This window comes from Lipotes vexillifer, unplaced genomic scaffold (genome assembly GCF_000442215.2).
Source record: "Lipotes vexillifer unplaced genomic scaffold, Lipotes_vexillifer_v1.1 scaffold690, whole genome shotgun sequence".
NCBI classification, from domain to species: Eukaryota; Metazoa; Chordata; class Mammalia; order Artiodactyla; family Lipotidae; genus Lipotes; species Lipotes vexillifer.
This window is the reverse complement of record NW_006798376.1, coordinates 2,400,938-2,418,380: the sequence shown is the minus strand read 5'-3', so window position 1 is coordinate 2,418,380 and position 17,443 is coordinate 2,400,938. Positions and strand designations below refer to the sequence as shown.

At 38.0% G+C, this 17,443-nt stretch overlaps 1 protein-coding gene across 2 annotated transcripts in view; it reads right to left on the bottom strand.

The window, feature by feature from the left end:
* The window catches only part of A1CF (APOBEC1 complementation factor), a 52,650-nt gene extending 44,651 nt beyond the window's left edge, over nucleotides 1–7,999 (bottom strand). Inside the window, exon 1 of one of the 2 annotated variants that reach the window (XM_007470291.1) lies at nucleotides 7,856–7,999. In XM_007470291.1, the coding sequence (XP_007470353.1) occupies nucleotides 7,856–7,954 (99 nt within the window). In that variant the 5' untranslated portion in view covers nucleotides 7,955–7,999. The remainder of the gene's footprint in view (nucleotides 1–7,855) is intronic. The other variant, XM_007470292.1, reaches the window with a different exon arrangement.
* Nucleotides 8,000–17,443: the final 9,444 nt, after the last annotated feature.

Below are 17,443 nucleotides of genomic sequence, written 5' to 3'. Positions count from 1 at the left end.
CATTGTCATTTAACCTGATTTATGACATTCATAGCACTCAACATATGTCATTATTTTATTTCTTGTTTATTTTCTGTCTTCCCATGAGTAATTTTCATGAAGGCAGGCACCGTGTCTCTCTTTGTGGAATCAGTAAATGAATCAATAAGTGAATGACTTCATTTGGTGGGTAGGACAAGGAGGGATGCTCCTACTTCCTTTAAGGAATCTTAAATGCTCATCTATGTTATAGGAAGTTTTCTTTAAAAACTCTGAATTAGGCATAGAGAACAGACTTGTGGTTTCCAAGGGGGAGAGGGAGCGGGTGGGGGATGGATTGGGAGTTTGGGATTAGCAGATGCAAACTCTTATATATAGAATGGATCGTTCTGTATAGCACAGGGAACTATATTCAATATCCTGTGATAAACCATAATGGAAAAGAATATAAAAAAGAATATATGTGTGTGTATATATGTGTATAACTGAATCGCTTTGCTGTACACCAGAAGTTAACACAACATTGTAAATCAACTATTACTTCAATTTTTTAAAAAATCTGTGAATTAACTTATAGCATAGAGTACTAGATTAAGGATAAGAGTTGGGAGTCAGCAAACTTTCTCTATAAAACGCCAGATAGTTGATATTTTAGGATTAAAAAACACCCCGACCTTTTTTTATATATATATATATTTTGCGGTACGCGGGCCTCTCACCGTTGTGGCCTCTCCCGTTGCGGAGCACAGGCTCCGGACGCGCAGGCTCAGCGGCCATGGCTCACGGGCCCAGCAGCTCCGCGGCATGTGGGATCTCCCCGGACCGGGGCATGAACCCGTGTCCCCTGCATCGGCAGGCGGACTCTCAACCACTGCGCCACCAGGGAAGCCCAAAGCCCCAACCTTTTGAAATTGTGAGAATCACTCATAGCCTTCAATCACTACAAAAACAGGCTGTGGCCCCATTTGAGTCATGGGTCAGTTTGCTGACCTCTGGCTTATGTCTCTACTGAATTGTATAACTCTGGGCTTGTTTTCCAATGTAAAATGGAAAAGGTTGGATTATATCAGTATTAAATATACATGTAGTAAACATATAAAGAATTAGAAATAATAGCCTAATGAACACAAGCACCTATCATCCAGCTTCAGTAGTGAAATTTCCTTCATGAAATTTTCCCAACTTTTCTATTCCTGTCCGAATGCTTCTTATAAATTTTTTCTACTTCATGAGATTTTTTCCTTGACATAAAAATAATCCATATTCATTATAGAACGTTTGGAACATAAAGAACACAAGGAAGAAAAAACTACTCTCATCAGAGATTACATTTCATTATCTCCCAATATTTGTGTGTGTGAATAATTTCTTAAAATATGATCTGTAAAGTGATATATACAGTTTTGCATTCTAATTTTTAACATTAAAATTTGGACATTTCTGCATGTCTTTGAAATCACAGTTTTACATGACTATATAATTTGGAAATATAAGGGTGACATATTTTATATGACCAGTAATATTTTATTGGACACTTAGGATATGTCCAATATTTTTAAACAAATTCCACTATGATGAGCATCCTTATGTTTAAATATTTGTCCTCATTCCTTAGGTCAAAGACTACGGTCAGTTTTAAGGCTCTAAACAGAAAGGTAACACCCGCAGCTGTATTGCTCACTTAATGCAGTCTTATGGTGTCCTTTTAAATTCTGGATAAATTCATTTTTTATTTCAACTACTTGCTATGCATTTTAGGTCAGCTGCTACACCTTATACTTCTATAATGCCAAGGACCAACACTAACACATTGTGTTCAATAATAGGGACTAAGGAAACAAAACAGAGAAACAAGAACAAAAAAACTTTAAGGACAACCACTGGATTAAGCAAGCAATGGGACTGACATATCACGTAAATATTTGTTGTAATAATCTTTAGAAAATAGATTATCAGGGCTTCCCTGGTGGCGCAGTGGTTGAGAGTCCGCCTGCCAGTGCAGGGGACATGGGTTCGTGCCCCGGTCCGGGAAGATCCCACATGCCGCGGAGCAGCTGGGCCCGTAAGCCATGTCTGCTGAGCCTGCGTGTCCGGAGCCTGTGCTCTGCGACGAGAGAGGCCACAACAGTAAGAGGCCCGCGTATCGCAAAAAAAAATGATAATAGATTATCAGTAGGGTAATTGGACAAAGTGTTAATACACACCATATTTTAAATCACTTAAAAATAGTATATAAGTATCCTGAGTCTTTAAAAAAAAATTCAGACGACTTGAGGGTGATCTTTATTAGCTATATATTTAGCTTTCCTTGTAGTAGAATTAAAACTGATGTAAACTAACTCCACATTGGGTGGAAAGTTTTCTGAAAATGTTCATCTATGAAAAATGTATTTTTCTAGATTTCAGGAGAAAATTCCAGCTGAAAGAAGCATTGCATGTCACAGAGTTGATGACCCACGCTAGTAATGAGTTCTGGAGGAAAGGTTCATCATAATGTGATTTTTTGTTTCCTTTGACTCTCAAAGACATGTATAGTAGTTTTAGAAAATCTGGGAAGTACAGTTAAGAGTGAAAAAGTGAGGAAAAAAAGCCCCACACGTAATTTCATTGCCTGGAGACAAAGTCTGTTTACAAGCTGACATAGTGGAACACATCCAAAATCTTTCTGTGTGGCATAATGCAACTAAGTTGAAAGTTTAACTTGTCAATATTACACAATTTTTATCAATAATATTTATTGAACCTATATATGCAGAGTATTGCATTAATGTGCTTTTATTCTTTAAAGAACTTTGATAAAAATTTTAGCCATGAATTCTAAAGGTATCCAATTGTTATTAAAAAGACATCACAAAGCATATTTTCAAGCCCTCACAAGCACGTTTTATTGCATCAGTTTGTATATAAAAGACTGGCTCACGTTATTAAGTAACCTGCAAAATTCTATTTTTGACCGCTGTATTTGTCCTGCTAGTGATAAGAGAGCACAAATTAGTCACCCTCTCTTTTTCAAATTCTTGTTTTGCAAGTGTTCAGCATTTGATATCAGAGACTGCAAAGAAGAGCAGAAGCAAATCCTTCATTCCCTAACTTAGCAAATACCATAACATTTAAAAATATCATTTTATAGGTATGCTCCCTGAATTGTATTAATATATTTACCTTCATTTGTGTACAGAGATTTTTAAAAAAGTAAACCCGATGTTCTTTTTTTTTTTTTTTTTGATGACGATACTAATGTTTTCTCTAATCCAGAGTAGGAAGACTGAAGTATTGAGAAGGCTAAAGGCTTTTCCCTAAATTGCAGAGTTTGAAGCTATGTCTCAATACATGCTGGTTTCCTCTTCCAATTAGACAAGTTTGCTGACCAGTAACTAAATTGAGCAGATGCTAGAATCACAAAATCTTGACTAAGAGTGGGGTAGGTCCTAGCCAACCTTCTGGGAAATTAAGGCCAAGAGCAGTTAAGGAACTTGAGTTTGGGATTAACATATACACGCTACTATATATAAAATAAGTAAACAACAAGGACCTACTGTATAGAACAGGGAACTATACTCAATATATTGTAATAACCTACAATGGAAAAGAATATGAAAACTAATATATATATATCACTGAATCACTTTGCTGTACATCTGAAACTAACAACATTGTAAATCAACTATACGTCAATTTTTTAAAAAGAATTAAAGTATAGATGATACTTGCGTGTGGTAGATACTGGGTTGAATAGCAGGTCTCTGATTTGAAGTCTTGGGTGATTTTCTACACTTTGCAGCCAAAATCAGAAGGTATTTTCCAAATCATTCAAAGTGGTTGACCCAAGTCATGTATATATTTACATCTTGATTAGAGGCTTTAGATCTAGATAACTAGGTTTCAGAATTTTAGGTTTCTACATTACTAGAAAATTTCTGCTCCAGTAGTCATTCTGCTAACAAATAATTAAAGTGAATCATGTTACAAAGTTTAAGCTCAACAAAATATTTTTAGCATGCTCTGCCATGCTAATCTCTCAGACTGCAATCTTAAAGATAACATTATACAGCTCTTAGTTCTGTAAATCTTGCCAGAAATTTTGGCCAATTGCAGTGGAATTAAGATGGCCTATAAATCTTGGGCAAGCTACCTAACTCCTTGAGCCTTGTTTTCCTTATCTGGAAATTGGAGATGATCATAGTAACTACCTCATAGTGTTGTTATTAGTATTAAATGATTTAATAGACACAAAGCAGTTAGAATATAAATGTCCAGTAAATGTTTACTATTTTGTAATTGTTATTAACTTGTGATCTAAAACCTCTATTAATATTTTCTGAATGTAATTGAATATATAAGATCAAAGTAATAGGCAGTTTGGCCGTATATTTTTAGGGGTATTATATTTGAAAACATTTAAAATGATAAAAGTAAAATAGCCTTATTGTTTTTTTCCGTTTTAATGCCAAATGTTCGTAAATTATTAGGTTTATGAAAAGATCTCCATTGCTGTTTGAGTCTCTTTTAAAAATATATTATTATTTGCAAGCTTTTTACATTGTTCTAATATGTTAAAGTTTTCTGTTCTGCAGAATTTTCTAAATGATCACTTAATGACTGTTTACATTTCATTTGTAACAGGATTTTAAGATGGAATGGGATTATTTTGGCCTCTGGTTTGGATACGAAACTGTCACTGGACCACAAGCAGGACAAGGAGGTAGGGAGAAACTCTTTAACTGTTTGACATTCTTTTTTTTTTTTTTTCCGCGTTCGCGGGCCTCTCACTGTTGTGGCCTCTCCCGTTGCGGAGCACAGGCTCCGGACGCGCAGGCTCAGCGGCCATGGCTCACGGGCCCAGCCGCTCCGCGGCATGTGGGATCTTCCGGACTGGGGCACAAACCTGCGTCCCCTGCATCGGCAGGCGGACTCTCAACCACTGTGCCACCAGGGAAGCCCTGTTTGACATTCTTAACTGAACATCCCATACCCCTCCTCATCCCTGAATTTAGAAAAAAATATTGAAGAGTTTGAAAGGAATTTTTGGAGTTGACTGAAAGATATTTGGAGCCCACTGCTGGTGTGTTGTGAATCCTAGCTCCCCTAAGTGGGAGGAATTTTGAGGTGCTTCTCAGCTAGCCTAAAGGAGGGGAGAGAAGTAGGAAACCACTCAGAGCCTGCTATGTATTCCCTGCTGTTGGGAACACACGAGGCTGGTGGGTCTAACTCAGTCCTAAAGTATCTAATGGTGAACAATGGGCTGGCCTCCTGCTTTGATGGTGGTGAGAAGGAGAGCTCGTTGCTTTGTGTCACGTGCACTTGCAGGTTTTACTGGGTCAGAATGTGTGTTTCCAGGGGACTAGAGTTTGGCCAAATGTAGGAATCAGGGGTCATTTTCCATCTTCTCCAAGAGGGTTGCTTGGGGTGTCTAAAAGAGCTCTGCCAAAGGAGACTGAGGCCCAGGGAAGGAGCCTCTAGCTAGAGAAGAGTGTAGCCAGTTGAGAGACCCCTGGCCGTCGAATTAAGGAGGTTTTTGATGACCCTACAAAGTATCCCAGGAGGTTTACACACCTGCTGGGCCCAGAGCCCAATGCCAAAATCAGTCAAGTAGAAGCTTTCCTGTCCCCTCTCCTTTGCTTTCACCCCTTTCTTCTGCTTCAGCTGAGTCAGGAATTCTAGTTAGGAAACTGGTGTTGGAAACTATACTTCTGAAAGCATAAAGGAGAAAAAATAGAAATTGCCCTCCACCCTGACATGCTTGGGAAAGGGAAATGGCTTTCACTTTGAATGAAGTTAAGTTTTTATTCTACTGGACTAGACATATTCATTATTTAGTGGAAGATCTTTTATTAGCTGAAAGTTACCAGAAAAGTCATGAGACTTTCCCTGAATTTCATCTGGGGGGAATGAAAGAACCAGTGCCCAGAATAAAAGTAAATGGACAGTTTATATTGTTTTAGGATTATTTCTCATTAAGTTCTGCTTGTTGAGTGTACTTATATATTCATAGTTAATAATTTCCTTTTATACATTAGGTTTATGATATTGAGATATTAGAAATAGCGTCGCACTAGAAAGGCTTATATATGTTTTCATCATTATATTTCAGATCATTAAAGGTTTGTTTCCAGAAGGGGAATATACTTATGTATGAATATTGACAAATTGGTTTTCAAAAGGGTTTAAGTGCTTTCCACTACCACTATCTTTGCATGAGTGTTTCAGATACAAAGCAGTTAAAAAGATAAACCGGGGCTTCCCTGGTGGCACAGTGGTTGAGAGTCCGCCTGCCGATGCAGGGGACGTGGGTTCGTGCCCCGGTCCGGGAAGACCCCACATGCTGCGGAGCGGCTGGGCCCGTGAGCCGTGGCCGCTGAGCCTGTGCGTCCAGAGCCTGTGCTTTGCGACGGGAGAGGCCACAGCAGTGAGAGGCCCGCATACCGCAAAAAAAAAAAAAAAAAAGATAAACTGATATAAAACAGTTTTGATTTTATAACATTTATGAAACTGCTCATTACAAAAGATAAAAACATTTTTTCAACTAACTGTACCTGAGCAAATGTAAAAAATTATTATTCTAAGTGTATCTGTTTTATAGACTGTAAACTCTATAGAATTTTCTCTATGGATTATGAAATACCCCTTTATGTGGGAAAAGACTGCATAAAAATTTTCAATCAGGCATTAATTTTGAAGCACATTAAATTTGGAGATGAAGACATTTAAAAGTTTAGTAATGATCCTAAAATAGACTTTTATTAAGTATTAAAATCTAAGAATACATTAGTATCTCCCTTGACTTAAATGAAACTTTTAGAAGCCTTCTGTGAAATAATACTCTCTGAAATCTTAAAAAAGTCTAAATAAATACTCTTCATTAGGATGAAAAATTAGAAATAACTTTGAGCATTATATTATCTCTAACAAAGTGTGCCATGATTTATAAGATTATTGCAAAATGTACTACATTTAGTTTTCAACTGATCTGACAAAGGAACATGTAATAAAGGACACTATTGTATATTTTATTATTACCCACTTATGACTTTTGTATTCATAATAGCACAAAGATTTGGTTAAGTTGGGAAAGTATGCAATAAAATATAATAGCTGAGCAGTAAAATACTTTGTCTTACTGTAAAAAGAACAACATTTTAAAAAAGCAACATTATTTCTTCAAGTAAGATAATTAACTTATATGTCTAAAACTAGTTTGGTTTTCAGTATATCATAAGCTCTCTAACAGAGGTTATCATAAAGACAATAATAATGTACAGACAATTCATAACAACCAGTGACAATGAATAGATAGTTTTAGGATAGTTTTTCTTCTTTCTTTTTCAAAAATGCTGAACATGGAGAGAAATTATTATATATCCTAAACAGATTGGGTAGGTATTATGAGAAAACATCCTGGAATAGCTAGGCTGACCAGATGGTCAGTTCTTGAATCCTTCATCTAGAAGTTGTTTTACATCTGCAGTCAAAAATCTCTCTAGAAACGAAGGCAAGTTCCTGGATAGTTTGTTTTCTTCTGGTTCTTGAAGCACCAGCTGGGTTCTCCTTCACTGACGAGCTCTGGGTGGTGAATTCCAGCTGCCTTTTCTTATACTAAACTGGCCTTTCAAAACTGTGATAGACTTTATGACTGTTAACTCTAGTTCTGCTTCCAAATGGCAAGGCAAAATTGAGTTGATAACCCAGAGTAGAAAGAACATCACCTGGAAGATCACCTACAAAACTGAAATGATCCAACTTCCTTCCCCCCGGAAAGGAATGTCCAACTAAAGAGTTATACGACTGACCGATCACATTTTGCATGTTAGGATCGCTAATATTCCCACCACTCTGAATTCAGTGGTGAGTTTCAGCAGATGGCACAAGAAGTTCCTACCTGGACCAAGCTATATCCTGTGCGCTGGACCAGTGCGCGGAGGGCTGCTTCCTTCTGGGTGCCGCTCAATCCATCCCCGGATTTGTGATTTGATTCCATTGAGAGTGATTATCAGCAAAAAATCAGGTTAATTAGGGTTGCTCACTGAAACCAAATTTAAGATAAATTAAGTAAATTACTATTACTTATCCTTTTCATGAAGGACATCTTTAGGAAACATTCTCTATAAATTACTCATTAAGCTTAGAGCAACTAACAGACACCCACAAACCAGGGCAGTTAAATATCCTCATTAAAAAAAGTTTTTAAAAAGTGTTCAATTATAGTTGAAATTTAGAAGTCAACACTGAATAATGTCCTTTTTCCACTTAGAATGCAGACCAGTAGTTCTCAGTCCAATTATCTCAGAATGTCACCAAATGCCCAAAAACAAATTCATTCTTGCCAATTAAAAGTATGAGGAATGGTCCTTGCAGATGTGGGAAGAAAGCACTGTTACTAAATCAAATTGACGACGATATGGTATGAAGATCCTGAAAGTTTTAGCTTCATTTATCTATTCTGTCTGTTACCTGAGACATTTATCTACTTATTCTTCAAAGATAAATTTCTAGATCAGAGTGTGCTGGTATCAGATGTACAGAAGTCATCATGCAAACTACTCTGTAAGGGGCTTCCCTGGTGGTGCAGTGGTTGAGAGTCCGCCTGCCGATGCAGGAGACACAGGTTCGTGCCCCGGTCCGGGAAGATCCCATATGCCGTGGAGCGGCTGGGCCCGTGAGCCATGGCCACTGAGCCTGCGCCTCCGGAGCCTGTGCTCCGCAACGGGAGGGGCCACGACAGTGAGAGGCCCACGTACCAGGGGAAAACAAAAAACAAAAAACAACAACAAAAAACTACTCTGTAATAAAAATGTCACATGGGTTTTAACAAAATAAGAACAATGGATCCTTTTGAATGGTGTTGGAAGGGCCTACTGACACCTGGATCATATATCACATAGACCACTCAGAAAAGGACACAGAGCCCTTTGTAAAATCTAAGAAATTAGGAAAATTTACATATGTCCATGTTGATCTATGTAGATGTGAATATGAAGCTTCAGCATTTCATTATCTATACTTTCTATCAGGGAACATGGTTTGAACCCCATTCCAAATCTGATGGTTGTTCAAATTCACGGGTTCCCAGCACAAGGACTTGTCCATGGTGAAGGTCCCAGGCTATGATGGTGCGAGCCCCTGGAGGCTCCCATGTACAGAGGGGAGTGCATTGACCCACTGGATTAGAGTGGAAGTGACTCAGTGAAAGTTCCGTGCTGGGATTTCTCTCTGCTTGATGTACTCTGCCACCCAAGACAAAGGAAGCTTTTTTTTACACTGATTTGAATCACATGCAAATATAATGTATTTCACTATAGGCCCTTTAAGAACTTTTCTGTTCTATGCATTGGGATTTCCTATACCACTTTGGTTTTCATTTAAAGGTTCAGGGTAAATAATACAAGGAATGGGTAAAAATTAATAATACAAGGAATGGGTAAACAATTGGATGACAAAATAAAGCCGAGATAATCTGAGTAAAATGCAGCTTCAAAGTATTCTATTATGAAAGTAATAGAATAATATAGCAGAAACTAACACAACATTGTAAAGCAATTATACTCAATTAAAAATAAAGTTCCCAAACAATAGACAAGCATCATCTAGAAAGTAATATTTTCAATATAATTTAGAAAACCAAATTTAAAAAAAACAACTAGATTCCAGCGAGAATATTCATTAGCTGTTACAGGGATAAAACAATTTGATGTTCTGTATATAAGCATGGCCATTCTTGCCCTAGACTTTTCTCATAATTCTTGCTTGCTTCTGACCCAGATCAATTCAGTTTTCAGTCATTCATTCTCTCAAGAAGTATTTAGTTAGTGCTGTCTATATGGCAGCTTCACTCCCTGCCCAGCTTTAGGGCATTGTGTTTTATGGACAATTGGCTAACTCAGTTAATACACCAGTTTCTGTGTCTGTTACTTTGCAAAACGCAGTGTTTTGTTTGTTTGTTTGTTTTAATCTTTTTATCTTGACTAAGACAAATTGGAAAGTATTTTCTGATAATGGTGGTTTGATATATATATGTAGCAATTCAGACTGGACGTGTAGCTTTAGTGACACATTTATAGTGTGAATACTCTTTCTATGGATACTACAAGGTAGGCATAAAATGAGACCTATATTCAGTTTTTAATCCTAAACTGCTGGTGAGTACAGTCATAGAAATCTCTATGAAACAATACAATCCTCTTAAAAGATAAAACTACAAAAGGCATTTTGTGCCACTTGCAGCAACATGGGTGGACCTAGAGATTACCATACTAAGTGAAGTAAGCCAGACAGAGAAAGATGAATATGATGTTGTTTATATGTGGAATCTAAAAAAAAAAAAAGATGCAAATGAACTTATATACAAAACAGCAATAGACCCACAGAAATAGGAAGCAAACTTATGGTTACCAAAGGGTAAAGAAGAGGGAGGGATAAATTAGGAGTTCGGGATTAACATATACACATTATTACATGTAAAATAGATAACCAACAAGGACCTACTGTATAGCACAGGGAACTATACTCAGTATTTTGTAATAACCTATAAGGGAAAAGAATCTGCATAAGAATATATATATATATTCAGTTTTGTATATATATATATATGTATATATATGTGTGTATGTGTATATATATATATATATATATATATGAATCATTTCACTGTGATGTACACCTGAAACCAACACTAAGTTGTAAATCAACTATGCTTCAATAAAAAATATAAATTAAAAAAAGGAATTTTGAAGATTTACAAAGAAAAACTAGCCTTTAAGACTAATTCTAACTCGTGCACTTTTCTCAAATGTTACTAAAATTGCCGTTTCATCAGGATACTCTCAAATGCTCCCACAGTGCTGGATTTAACCTGTAAGAGCAGTGAGGCCGTGGATGGACTGGGGTCTGGTGAGGTTAGTCTTGCATGTCTTAAGAGGTTGGAAGGCAAAGTCTGTTGTCTTCTAGCCAAGTTGCAGGTTTGCTCTTTGCTGAACTTCATCTTCTCTATCAAGAGATAGCAATTCATGGTGAGACAAGTTTTATTTGTAAAACCTGCCTTTAGTTTTGGTTAATTATTAATAAAGGTGATTAAAAATACTTTGACATCAGAATGGTCTTTTGATCACACATAGGTTCACTCTGACATTATTGAGAAAATCTGTATAATATCTCAACATAGAATCAAGTCGTTGGAAATCAGGACATAGAAACAAAACTCAGAATTTGCCTGAAGAGACACGTGATCTTCAATGTTTATTTCTCAAAAACAACCCCCTCTGGGGCTTCCCTGGTGGTGCAGTGGTTGAGAGTCCGCCTGCCAATGCAGGGGACACGGGTTCGTGCCCCGGGCCGGGAAGATGCCGCGGAGCGGCTGGGCCCATGAGCCATGGCCGCTGGGCCTGCGCGTCCGGAGCCTGTGCTCTGCAACGGGAGAGGCCACAACAGTGAGAGGCCCGCCTAACCCCAAAAAAAAAAAAAAAAAAAAAAAAAAAAACCCTCTTCCAACATTGACTTAATCTAAGGAGTGAACTCAAATCCAAGATAAATATTTTCTTAAGCAAGTCAAACTTTTGTTTAAAAATTTGGTCACATTTGAAAGAAACGTTTTGCAGTACACTTTCTAGTTTAACACCTTGCAGATTCTTCAGATCCGAGCTACTGCGTTTTGAAGAGTAGTTCCCAGTGTAATTTATTGAGGCGATAGAATTCAAAACCTATCTATAGCAGGCAGTAAGACCATTGGAACTAAAGGAAAGCGCTCATAAACACGTATTATTCATTCAAAAGTTGTTTACTGGGTACCTACCATCATCCGAGAATTTTTGAGACACTGGGAATCAGAGAGCAAAACAAAACCCCTCTCCCTGCAAAATCTCATGGAGTTTTATAGTGGTTGTGAGAGACAGTAAACAAGATAAATGAGCAAAATATACACTGTGCTTATGTTAATTTCTGAGGAGAAAAAAATAAAGAATGGAAGAGCAATATGAACTATATGTGTTGGGAGGAGGATGGAATTTTAGATAATGTGGTCCTGATACAGTGAATTTGGAAAGGAACCGGGGTGAAATGAGGGATGTATTTGGGGGAGAGCATTCCAAGAAGTTGGAGGGCCCTGAGGTGGGAGCTTGTCGATGAAACAGTGGCCTATGTGGAGAGGATGGAGCTGAGTGAATGAGAGAAGTGGGAACTGGGGTCAGGGAGATAATGGCAGACCAGGTCATGAAGGATCTTGTAGGTCACGGTAAGGACCTTGGCTTTTGCCCTGAGATGTGAAGATTTTACTTATGTTTAACAGACTCACTCTAACCATCGAGAAAACACTGAAGGGAATTTGGCAGGGTTGGGGCTAAGGTGAGGCAAGGGAGGTCAGGCAATCACTCTGATCCTGTTTTTATTTAAATTTTGCCATTTTGTTCATCATGGATTTTTTTTCATTGATTTTGATTTTTTTTAATTGCATTAAAATATCATTTGTCTTAATTACTGAGTTTTTTTGATGGCTCTTACATTTTGCATTTGAGGCAGTGCCTCACTTGCCTTGCTCTGGTTAGAGGGGTCGAGGGGAGGAGCAGGGAGACCAGTTAGAAACACTGCGACATCCGGGTACGAGAGAATAGTGGCTTGGATTAGAGTGGCGATAGTGAGGGTGCTGAAAAGTGATCGAATCTTGGAATAGATTTTACAGATGAGTTGGATCCATCATGAGAGAGAAAAACGAGGAGTTGAGGATGACATTGTTTCTTGGCCTGGACATCTAGAGGAATGGAGTTGCCAGTTTACTGAGATGAAGAATAACAAGTCTGTAGAGGAAGAACAGGAGCTCAGTTGGAGGCACATTGATTTCGAGATGCCCATCAGGCAGCCACGGGAAGAGGTTCAGTGCACAGTTAGATATCTGAGTCAGAATGTTATGGAAGATTTACAGACAGGAGCTATCGATTTGGCAGCTATCTGTGTAGAGATGATGATTAAGCTGTGAAATTGGATGAAATCAGTGGGGACGGAGTATAGAAAATAGGTCCTACTCTGGGGTACTCTAACTTTTGGAAGTTGGAGAGACAAGGAGGAATCAGCAAAGGGGAATGAGATGAAGCAGCCGGGTAGGTAGGAGGTAAACCAAATGAGAGAGGTGGATTGGAAGCCAAGAAAAAAAAAAAGGATTTTGAGATCAAGTGCGTGGTCAGGTGTGCCAAGACCTGCTAAGTCAAGGAAGATAAAGTCTGAATAGGGATGCGGACCCTAGAGCTAGACCTCCTGAGTTCAAGTCCTCATTCTGCCTCTTACTCTGTGCCCTGGAAAAGTTCCTTAACCTCTTGGTAACTCAATATCTTTAACTGAGGAAGCAGTAACATTTCTCTGGGGGTCTTGTATTACATGAGTAAATGTGTTGGAAGGGCTTTGGAAGAATTCCTGGAATGCAGTGAGTGCTTGACTATTGTTAGGCATAGATAAGTAAAATATAAAAGCAGAAAGGGAGAGGCAGTCACCCCAGCTTCTCAGAGATTGTGCAGTAGGAAATTCCAGAGGTTCATGGAACAGCACGATTATCTAGATGAGAATGGATGAGGGAAGAAAGGGGCAAAGAAATGGAAGTTGGATGGAGAAAGAATACAGGCAATATTATAGGAAAGAATCATGGACTCCTTCCCCCCCAGCATCAGTTTACTCATTTGTGAATTGGGGTAACAGGCAGGCTGTGACATTGCTGTTGTGAAGATGAAATGAGAAAATACCTGTCAAGTATTTAGTTAGGTCCAGCAAACAGCTAGTACTCCCACCTGACTTACTGCTAATCACTCATGTTGGAGGGGAGGAATAGCAAAGAGATTGTAGAAAGGGCCTGCTGGACATGACAGCACTTCCTTGTGTAATTTCCTTCCCTTTTCCTCCTTCCTTATTCATTCTGAAAATGAGTGAGGGAGGAGCTAATAATGCAAAAAACGAGAGGTCTCTTCCAGCTCTGCCAGCTTCCGCTAATCTGCCCTCAGTGTCTCCCATCCTCTTTTTTCTTAGCAAAGTAATACTTTGTTCAAATGTGTACTCGCCACCAAACCTGCTGTATAAAAATGCTCCCCTCTTTTGTTCCTCTGCTTCCATTCAGTGGAAACTGAGTCTCAGTTTCCTAACATTTAAAATTTAGGATAATATTAGTTCCTATTTCATAGGGTTGTTTTTAGGGATTAAGTATTTTGAATGTATTCTTACTTAAAGTGGATCCTGACGATTACTAACTGCCCAGGAAGTGTTAGCTATTTTATTATTTAATTATTATTATTATAATTAATCTCTAATTCCAAGGGGTAGAATTGCAAAACCACTTGCTGGGAGGATAAAGTCCCAAGTCCTTAGCATGATACCTCATCTCTTCAGGACTAGCTCCCAGACTCCCCTTCCAGTGTCATTCACATACCCTGCCACTGGGAAGTCCCGTGTTTTCTTATACTTCTGAGCTCTCTGCTTCAAATGCCCTTTCCTTCTCTTCTCTTCCCTTCTCTTATCTACCATTCTCTTCTCACATTGGTCTCACTACACTGACCCTGTTGATCCTGCCAGACTTGATTGAAATATTATCTGCTCTATGATGCTTTCTTTGATCCTGTCTATGGGTAATGTTAGGTGCCACTTCCTTAATGCTCTCAAGAAAGCTTGTACATCCCTCGGTTGTTGCAGATGGTACTATAATTATAATTATTATAGTTTAGTTATTACCTAACTAAACTGTGAATGTCCTGTATGTATGGACTATGTTGTACTCATCTTTACCCAAGAGTCTTAGCCTGACATTATGCTAAGTGCTCAGTAAATACTTGTGGAACAAACCAAAGGTTTTGGATCAGCATTTTATAAATGATAGTGACTTGCACTGGATCAGAAGTAAGATTAGGCTGGAGCTAATTTCCTAACACTTATTATTATGCTTGTTCCAGTCGCTTCCTGAAAGTTCTATCCTAGAATGAATTTGCTCTGTGTGAGAAATTGTTTTGCATGGTTTCTCTGCATTTTTGAATGTGTCATTGTATTTGGGAGGGGTAAAATTTTGTAAGACTAAAATTCTGAGTGCGAAGTGATTCAAAAATAGAGTTGATGTTTGGATTCACTTTTCTTCTCAATGCCTTTCTGGTTTAGTATTTGCAATGTGAGTGCCTATCTGATGAAGATAAAAAAACCTAGAAGTTATTGGGGGTTCAAGATTTCTGCCTTCCTTAAAGTCTCAGGTGGATTGGAGTGAACAGCTCACCTCGTCACTTGGCTGATACCGATCAGTAGCAATTTCCAGAGTTCACCGTTGGGCAGGATCAGAGCTGCTGTTCCTGACCCTTGACCCTGATGTCCTCCAGTGCCAGTGTGTCCTGGCTCAGGGAAGGTGGCAGGGAACAAAATAAGCAGGAAGCTGGAGGAGAGCAGCAGGTAGGGTGGTAGATTATGACTTTTCCAAATCTAGAGCTGTCAGGAAGATACCGTTTGCCGCTCTTAAATTATAACCCTAGTCTACAAAGAAGAAAAGCATACATAAAAATTGGGCTCCCATAGAGAAGCAAGTTGTGGAAGGAAAAATATGGTAATATGAGAGAGTTTGGGGTGATATTTGTTTTCTAGGTTTGCCTGAAGTTATGGCCAAGTGGGAAGATCTTAATGTCCTGGTGGAACATAAGTTGGCGGCTAGGGAAACAGAGAAAGCGGGAAAACAAGTTTTTTGTTTGTTTGCTTTACAAGTCTCCCAAAATAGTAAATTGGGCAAGACATGAGACAAAGGTAAGAGAAATACACAATGGAAAAGCACACTTAAGGAGTGAAGAAAGGATGACTTAGAAAAGCAAAAGCTGAAATGGTAGCTGTGAATGATAGGCAGAGAAGACCAAAAAGAAGATGAAGGATAAAGGCAGAGAACTAAAGTTAGAGGGTTTCTTGGTAAAAAGCTAAATGAAGTAATTGTCCTCAACTTTAACAAAAAGGTCAATAAATGTTTAATATCTTAAAATGTTTAATATATTACAGGCATACAATGCCAGCCATTGTACTAACAATTTAGAGTTAGGAAGTGGAGTAGTTTTGTTAATATTATCATTTCTATCTTATTTGGTTTTTTTCCAAAGAGGATAGATAAGGAAACTGAATGGGAAGTAAGCCTATTTCTGACTTGGTAAACAGAGGAGAGGTGTTCGTTGTGATTGTGGGGGGCCTGTACTAGCAATGTGCCGTGTGCATTTCAAATTGATGGTAGCTTCACTTGCCTTTGGGACCTCTCCAAACCCAATCCAGTCTTTCCCCAGTGTCTTATTGTATACTGATGTTGCATGATGTAGGCTGGACATAACTCTTAATGCAACATGCAAGTTGTGCAAGTGATTTTATCATGAATTTCAGCCTTCTAGTATCTCCTGGGAATTTTACACAGAAGGAGTTCCAAATTGTATTGAAATGGTTTGTGAAGGATTTATGACCAAAGTTTACACATTTGCCTAATGAGGCTAAGTAAAAATTACTTTGTGTTACTTGATAAAAAATGTAAATTACCTCTAATATTCTCTTTGGAAAAATGTTTACAATCAGTCTTAAGCTCATTTCGGAAGTGAATTAATGTTATAGCTGTTTATTTGGCCGTGCATCATGAACCATAGCAAAATTAATAGAGAATATGCATACATAAGATTCCAAAGCGTAACCACAAAAACATCTCACAAAGTCTTAATATGTGGCATCTTAATTTTTAAAAAGCAGTGTATATCAGCAGAAAAATCAAATTAACCAGAATCGCTTCTGTGTTATTCAGGCATTAGTGATGAATCATGCATTAAGTTGGGCCTGGTCAATTTGAGCTTAGACAAGCTTAACATAAAGAAAAATAAAGTTTTTCATAGTAGATATATTAATTTTACTGGTGATTATTGACAAAATCCTCTTTCTAGAGTAGGTTTCACATTTTTAGAGGAGGACAAGCTTGCATTTAAATTTCAGTTCTGCCACCATGATTTTCACTATTCTGAGACACTGTTTCCTATTTAAAGAAAAGAATAGGAACACAGATACTTAAATGTTTTTCTTTCCTTTTTTTTTTCCTAAACAAAGGATTAAATAAATCAGATAATGGATATGAGAGCATCTAACAAAGTGCTTGACATACAGAAGATACTCAGTAAACATTCCTTCTTTGGTCCTTATCTGCTGCTTTGGTTGACTTTTTAACCACCACCTATGGCTCTCTGAGTGGTTATTCTCCTTTCTAGAAACTGTCCGAGGTGAAGAAAAGTGCAGTTTTGAATGTATTATCTTGATTTCTTTCATACTGTTTTAATAATCCAGTTATTTCATTTGTTTTCATTTCTCAGTAGGAAAAATCTTTAAAGTCCTCTGTGTGTGTGTGTGTGTGTGTCTCATAGAGCATGTTAATTTTGTAATAAAAATTAGACACAATCTAAATATCCAATGATGAAATATATTAATAAGCAGTGGTACTGTACAGCTAATAAAACTGATGTTCTAGTAG